The 8,878-nt window shown below is 30.7% G+C and overlaps 1 protein-coding gene across 4 annotated transcripts in view; it reads right to left on the bottom strand.

Annotated features, from left to right (window-relative positions):
* Nucleotides 1–3,379: 3,379 nt before the first annotated feature.
* Nucleotides 3,380–8,878, bottom strand: part of LOC111625970 (dipeptidyl peptidase 4-like) — a 251,743-nt gene continuing 246,244 nt past the window's right edge. For all 4 annotated transcript variants that reach the window (XM_023369230.1, XM_023369229.1, XM_023369231.1 and 1 more), the window contains one exon: nt 3,380–3,653. In XM_023369230.1, the coding sequence (XP_023224998.1) occupies nt 3,507–3,653 (147 nt within the window). In that variant the 3' untranslated portion in view covers nt 3,380–3,506. The remainder of the gene's footprint in view (nt 3,654–8,878) is intronic.

Here is an 8,878-nt window from a genome sequence, read left to right on the forward strand (position 1 = left end):
CTGTTGATAATTCCGTTTTATATGAATTCCATGTTGTACGAGTCACTTAGATTTTACAAATACGTGTGCCGGGCTGTGAACGGCTCACGTATTTGTAAAATCTAAGTGACTCGTACAACATGGAATTCATATAAAACGGAATAATCAACAGTGTTATAGGGGGGTCGACTGTATAACTTTTATATTATTAACATAATAAATAAAACTGTGTGGCGCCATCTGTTATGAGATTTTATTACAAAAAAGTTTTGTTATAATTAAGTTATAATAATATAAAAAGGCAAAAGACTCAATTTTGAGAGTAGAGATGAGTTTTTAAAAATATTATGTCGATAATTATTAAAATTTTCATTAAGTCCGATCCTATTCGAGATATACTTGACTCCATCTATCTCCCCACCCCCTTCGACCTTTAACCACCAAAATTTAACAGCATCAATATCATTTATTTACAAGTTACCATGCCAAATTTCGTTTGTTAATCCTGCAATATTAAACGAAATAGATGCCAACACGTATATTCACACTTTTTTTTTCTGTTTTTTTGCTTTGACTTATTTGGATTCAGGGGTGTCAAAACATCACATTTCCAAAAACCTGGAGGGTCAAATGTGACACGATTACAACTACCAGGAATATAACTCGCGTTGTGTTAAAACAGACAGGAAAATAACAAGAAAGTAAAAATTTGGGCTGATTACAATACTTTCCCATGTTAAAACAGCCTGGAAGGTAAAAGGATAGAACTAAATATAGTTTATAATAATTTATTAAAGAGTAGAAATGTTAATTATGCTTATTTAAGTATAGAATATATATTATTATTAACTTAAGCACTTAGTTTAAGGGTCATCCCAAGTCCAAATTTGAATTTAAGATAATTATTTCCTAAGTTATAACAGTTTTAATTTTATTTATATGTATTGTATTATTTAAATAGTTTTGTTATTTATAAAAAAAATGAAAGAAAAAACAATTTTCATTTTATAAAATAAACTACACAAACAAAAATTAAAATTAATTTTTTTTATATTGATGGAAAATAGTTAAAATAGAACTGTAGAGAGGAATTCTTAAAAAAAAACTTAATGAAATTATTTGCAAACTGCACAATCCATACTTTTTGTATTCAAAAGTATTTCTTTTTAATCAAGAATTGTACAGATTATTAGATCCCTTTACATAATTTTATGTATATTAATAAAAAAACAACATGACAAACTAGTTATGTACAATGCATTTTGCTTTATTACAATAAATTACTGTACTGACTTTTCTTACAAGAATCTATAATTACATCTGGTCCACATATACTAAGACCAGTCAATACAGGTATGTCCATATTATGATCTACACAAATCCATGGACACTAGTACACAAATTTCGATGATTAACAATAGTACATATAAAAGTACAACTCTCACATCCTAGCAAAAGCATGCAAAACACATAAGAAATTACTGTATGTACTAAATCCCACAGTACATAAGATGTGTTTTCATGATGACAATACATTCAATAGGTTTATTTTTTTTTTATTAAAAATTTTACATAGCGAGTTTATTTCGGTGGTCGACAAATAAAGTTCATGAAAACCATGACAGCATTTAAGTTTCGTATTTATCTATTTACATTAAATGGAACGTTTGAAAAAGTTGAATGGTTTATTTTGATGAAAATAAAAACATAAAAAAAAAATCAGAGTAAAGATCATGAGTTACAAGAAATTGATGTATATCTATATAAAAAGTGTGACTGGTTTAAAAATGCATAATTGATATACGGTTATGATCATTGCCAAGAAGAAATATATAAAGCATAAAAACACTAATTCAGCAAATAATTTTGCCATTTTTACAACAATTTATCCAAGTATATCAAAGCAAAGCTGTTATCTCATATTGTTTATCATGTATCGAACATACACAATAATTATGAAATACATGAAAAGCAATAGTGTACAAAATAATTACAAATTCCATACATACTTCTTTCATTATACATTTAACAATAATCCAATGATACATAACTGGTACAGATATACCATATATCATATGTTGTTTTTGAGCAATTTGCAATTTGTAGACTATAAAATTTTTAAAATTTGTTTATATTGGAGAAAAGTTAAATAAATATATTAAATATAATTAAAAAAAAATTCCTTTCTAAAATTTCATATAATAAATATTATACATATAAACATAACTAAACATTTACAGTCTATTACATTCAATTTATTCAAATATGTCATTTGAAATCTGCCTTAACTTCGTACTTTTTGCTTACACATTGCAGATTTTAAACTTTTGTATTAATATTAAAAACTTTTTATTGTTTTCTTTTGATTTAATTAGTTGAACTGGATAAAAATATATATTATTGTTAAGAAACAAATTTTTTGACAGTTATTTTAACATTTAATAATAATAATAATAAAAATTTTTTATGTACATATAATGAGATCATTGACAGAAAATGCTTTAAAGAAAATGAAATTCATCTAAAACTTTTGAAATAATGTACAGTTACTTATTCTTTTGCATATACAATAAATTTTTAGTATTATTTTGTAACTATTTTGATAAAATTGTAGAGAAAAACCCTTTTTTTGTTTTGAAAAAAGTAAGGCTTTGCTTGAGGCACATGGATACGAAACATGACAGTTTAAGAGCAGTACCAAACTTACAATAATCCAAACTCTTATCAAAATTCTGTATTAGTTTTAAGGAATAGTCAGTCAGTCATTCCCATCTCATAATTAAAGTACAAAGAATGATATACGAAATTTCATTTAAAAAATGAAGTAAAACTTGAATGTATCTAAAACACACTTTAAACAATATGAAAATGGACCTGAAGTAAAGATATAAATCCACAATTTAACATTCACTCCATGATTTTGCAATGAAATACAACAAAAATTATGCAATACAAAATGCATTTATCACCATGAGTGTTTTTATCACAAGTAAACATTCACATACTCCACTAAAATTTTTCCCATTAGGGTGTATGGATACAAAAAACAGGTACACTGTATATTTCTAAAGTTTTTGTGTACACACGTAACGGTGGGGGTGTACTGTTGTTGGAATGATATAAATTTTTCGTTAAATTAACAAGTTCAGGTCTACAATCGTGTCTCGATTTAACCTATATACCGGGTTGAACGATTAACCAATCATCAATTTAATAGACCCAGTGGAGGGATAGTCAAATATACTGTACAATGGACAGGCCAAAGCCACATTCACAACCTTAGGTGGGATGAAGCAATATTTTACACGTTAGCAATGTCTTTCCACATCAATATCACACTGCAAGAGCTGAAGAGGCACATTGGCTATACAGACATACTATCTTGTCTGTCACTTAGCATGGACTGTACAGGCAGGCCATGTGACTTTCAGTAGGCTGTTTTTTTTTTTGTTTTGTTACTCTGATAGTAAATCTTCTTTCTACTTACAACTATATAATCTTTCTATTTGACTATGTATCTTAATATTCTACCTTCCTTTAACATCTTTTTTTACTCTTGTGGCTTCTATTTCTTCTTTCATTTCAATAAAGAAACATTCATTTAAAAAGTCTTCCATTGTTTGATATAAATGATTCTTTACATTTGTTAGGAAGTGGTTTTCATCTGGATAGATCTAAAATTAGAAAAGATCAATATAATATACCACAAACATTTCTAGAGTAGTAGTATATCATTTTTATGATTTATGTATTGCTTGATTGCATAAAAAGATACTTAACAATGCATTTTTCTTTCTTTCATAATAAAAGCAAGAAAACAAAATATCTTTACACAACAAAGCATTATATAAATCACAGAAATGATGATAATGCTAAAATTATACTTTCTTTCAAGTTATATTTACAAATTGAATTTTTACCATTAAACATTTTCTTTGGATAAATTCATAGTATGCATAAAAAATTTGTAAAAAATTGCTGTTATTTGACTTTGCCATTTAGTATTCAGTTTATAAACAAAGTCTAATTAATTCCCCATCAAACTAAATAAAAATATTAATATACCAATTTATAATGTATGAAATTATGACTGAACTTTTTGTATAATTTATTATAAATTGCAGAAAAATATTTTCCTTTTATGTTGAATTTATGTATTCTGTTCTGTAACATGAGTAAATTTTCTTTAAAGTTCAGGGGATTATCAATTAAATAATAACATTAATTTTATTGTTATTTTTTCAGTTAATTACTTTATATTGTTTCAATTGTTTTTTTATTAAAACAAAATTATTTACTTTCTCAGATTTCTTAATTTTTTTACATTACTAATATATAATAATAATAACATGCATATATACAGTACTGTTTACAGCTCCTAATGAAAATAATAGACTGCTTGAAAATAATTGACTTTTTAGATCAATTATTATGTATTTCAAGTACAATAAACAGGATTATGGATTCCTCTATCCATTTACCAGATAATAGTGAAAAGTACCAAGAATAATAAATTGCAGTACTGATTTAATGAAAAACGTGACTTTCATTTTTATGATTATAGTATGAAATACTTAATTCAAACAAAAATAGCACAATAAAATGACAAGCAATAAATGAGATTACAGTTCCATATTAGTTGAAGGCATTAGTATTTTGTGTAGCCACTTCTGTCTTTGAGGATAGCCTGGCATTGGTACAGCATGAACTCAAAGAGCAGATACTATTGTCATTCATTTTGTGGGATCAAGCACTGTTGATGGTTTCCTTCAAATCCTGTCTTGTTCTAGGATGCTATTCCTTTATCTTTCTTTCAAATAGGGTTTAAATTAGCAGAGATTCCAAGTCAGTTTAAGATATTAATGTAAAATTCATGATATGTAAACCAACAAAATATGACAATTCAGTACATGAAGAAAAAACCTACTGCCATTCCTGATTCCCAAAGTTTTCTCTTGCAATCAACACTAACTGACTGATGACAACATACTGAGGTGCAGTTGTCCATAATCCTTAAATGAGATGCAATGCTGTTATCATGACAATTCATTTTGGTTGATAAGAGTCCTTTTGACAAGAGTTGACCTATTGCTGAATAAAGTGTGATTAATCAGAAAATATTACTTGACACCATTTATTACTGTCCAGTCATTGTGTTTCTTTGCTCATTCATGTTTTATTTCTTTCTCTTTGGGTTCTTAATCCCAGTCTTCAGAGTCTTTAGCAAACAGTGACAGTACTTTTCAATGACATCTGTCAAAACTCTCCATTCATTTTTTGTTTGCACTGAGAATGCAAATCTGATTTCATGACATATACTTTTTATAACAGCATCTTTTCTTTGATGACACATTTGGTCTTCCACTATGGACCCTTTCCTTATCAACTTGTTAAGATTCTTCACAACAGTTGACTACCCACATACAATAATTCTGGAAAATTTGGTGTTACATAACCTTTCTGAATATCTCAAAAGTTAGTTCATATATTTTGAGCATCTTCCAACAGGAAAAGAACTGTTAAGTGTATGTGAGATTTTGAACACCCCCCTTTAATTAATTGAAAGTTTGAATCAAATCAATAACTTTTAGAAATAATGTTTCTGATTTTGATGGAAAAAGTTTAATTTCAAAAATGAAGGAAACTGGTAAAACTCACTTCCTTTCATTTTTCCCTTATCTTCCAAGATTTGAGTCATCTAACGAACAATCGCCCCTCTGTAAATCCCCACTCATCCTGCTTACGTGGGAAAAATACAATGTTGCCATTGGAGGAAAACCTCAAAAAAGGGGATTCTTTCTTATTGTTCGGGGAGTACGCCAGAACTTCTTGATGTAGAAAGACGTATTCCATACTGTCTCTCCACGGCCAACACCCATAGCCAGGAGTGTGCCTAAATCTCTATAGTAGAGAAGACATATTCCATGTCATCTCCACATAGTCAACACCCAAAACTTGTAAATTGAACTATTTGATAAAGTGCCTCCTTCAAAGTAAAAAGAAAGCAAAGAAAAACTGAATATGAACTAAGATTAACTAAAGAACTTTATCAGTGGACGAATATAAAGAGAAGACATTGAAATATGAAGTCAATGAGGTAGTATGATTCTAAAATAAAGTATAATCTCTCTCTCTCTGCGAAATAGAATACAGCAGAACCTCGATTATCCGACCCCTCGGTTATCCGACCGTCCTAGTCTGCAAATTTCAGATGTCCGCTAGTGATGTGGCGCTACAATATTTGGCTATGTCTTGGCTACTTTAATATTATTTTTACGTGTTTTAGCTGGCAACACTCATTCGACCATGAAAGGGAGCCAGTATTTAAACGAAGCTTAATTTTCTAATTTTTAACGATACAATAGTGACGATTATTATTTTAAAAAATTTTTGTTAGGCTTAACATCGATGAAAATTCAACGCAAAATAGGTTAATAGCGATATACTAATATACTAATATACTAATTACATGGGATATAATAATATACTACACTAATAATGGATTTTTTCATACTTTTCGGTTATCCGACTTTTCAATTATCCGACCAACCCCAGTCCCCAATTAGGGCGGATAATCGAGGTTCTACTGTATTCAATAAACAAAATAAAACAAATTGGAGATTACAATTTTAAAATGTATCTGTTAGTTCATTTAAAATTATGGCCTTGTTCTTGACTGAATCAAAAGATTCCTTTTTCACAATTATAACACTACGTCTCTGTGAAATTAATTAGAAAAATCGCGTGATAGTCCACGAAATTGACTATCTGGTGTCAACATCCTGATGTGGATCTGCACTTTACAGTCTATATGCTTTTTTACTTTAAAACCCTCCAAAATCAAGTGAGAAAATCTAACAATTGTGTGTCAGTAAGTGACAGAACAATTCTATGCCCTTGGCTTCTCACATGTACATTAAGCAAGCTTAAGCACAAATGACATATGTACACAACATTTTATTGCAGTTGCATCATCTGCACTAACTTATAAGTGTTACATTGATTAAGATTAAAATGTTGCTTCTTTTGAACATTACTGTATATATTTTTAATCTTGTACAATTTTGTAAATATAATTAGCATATTCTAGATATAAATAAATAAACTTTATGATATACTTTTGATATGAGCATAAAAATATATTAAAGATAATTCAACTTCTGTCCAGAATTTCAGTAATGTCAATGGAACTGTGTTACATAATTCCAATTTATATTTCTATAGATACTTCTCCCATTGTTTTGGTAACAATGCTCTGTCTGCAGAATGAAAATCTTTTGACTAGTCTTGGAACCACAGCATGACAAATACTCTGACTTCAGAGAGTTCAGCATTCTGGTGAATTTCCTGTCTCCCAAAGCTTCCTTTAAAGGGCCACACATGGAGTGCGTTCTTTTATTCCTCCACGTAACTCCGCACGAGTGAGATCCGTTTAAAAATTCCTGTGGAACGTGTTCCTAAATTCTGGTTGGAGTTCATGCCGTCGAACGACAAAAATGGCTGCTTGTAGTAGTAGTTTACGGTGTAAAGCAACATGACATCCTCCATAGTTCCGTTTCGGGGTCCATTATGTGGTTTTATGAATGAAAATTTAGAAGTTGTGAAAGCGCAAGTTAGTGCATGCGGTGATGTAAGTGTCTTTTCAAATTTTTTTCGAATAATAGCCGGCATTCTAATTTTTTTCGTGGGTATTTTGAATGCTCTTTCAAGAAATAATCCATTTTATGGTTAAATTTTACAATTTGGATTCTTCTTTTGCCTTTAAAAGCTCATATTTTAGAATTATAGATTCGTTCATCACGATACTATCGATAGTGTGGGCGCCACCATCTTTCTTTCTTTCACCGTCGTTCCTAAATGCCTACAAACAGTAGCACACTCCTGTAGAAACGGAGACTCAGAGCGACCTCTATTAATGAACGCACCCATGGTGATAGATTCAGAATTTCCCAACAAGTCTGTTGATTATTTCCATTATACATACAGGTATAGGACAAAATAATAGGAACACCTGTGAAAGAATGCAAAATATTTATTAGTAGGGAGGTGGGCCACCATTAGCCTGAATTACAGCTTTTATCCAACATGGGATTGAGAAATAAAGGTCGTGCAGAAAGTTTAAGGGAATTCGCAGCCATTCCTCCTGCAGAGCAGTATCGAGTTCGGTAGTGTGCGTGGAAGAGGAAATTGAGCACAGACTTTGTTCTCTAAAAAACCCCACACAGGCTCAATGATGTTGAGATCAGGGGACTGAGGACACCACATCAGATGTTCCACTTCATCATTATGCTCATCCAACCATGTTTGAACACAGCGAGCAGTGTATACAGGGGTGTTGTCATTTTGGAATAGAGGATGTTCTCCAGGAAACAGAGTATGAAGCATAGGGTGTAAATGATCTGTGAGAATACTGCGATAATGCTCACTTCTGACCTTCTCCCTCATGACTACAAGTGGCCCTAAGCCATGCCACGATATCACTCCCCACAGCATCACAGAGCCCCTCCATGCTTCAAGGTAGGAACCAGACAATCAACATGAAATGCCTCTGCCTGTGTTTGCCAGACGAACACACATCCAGTGGTCTGAAATAATGTAAATGATGATTCATCAGACCAGATGACCTGTTCCCATTGCTGTTGTGTCCAGTTTCAGTAGTCTTGGCACCACTCGTCGCTTCATAGCATTATGCAGCAACACTAATGCCTTTGGAATGGTTACTCGGCCATGAATGCTCACAGCAATGTCAAGTTATTGAGAAAAGAGAGAACTTCAGAAATTGAAAACATTTTCTGCAGTCTCTTTGGATTTTTAGATTGTTTTCATAGAAAGAACTTGTTAACAAGAGCTATGGAAATAGGAAATTAAATATTAAAATTGGATTAACAATAGTACATAT

This window comes from Centruroides sculpturatus, unplaced genomic scaffold (genome assembly GCF_000671375.1).
Source record: "Centruroides sculpturatus isolate CEXI.00-Female unplaced genomic scaffold, Cexi_2.0 scaffold63, whole genome shotgun sequence".
NCBI lineage: Eukaryota > Metazoa > Arthropoda > Arachnida > Scorpiones > Buthidae > Centruroides > Centruroides sculpturatus.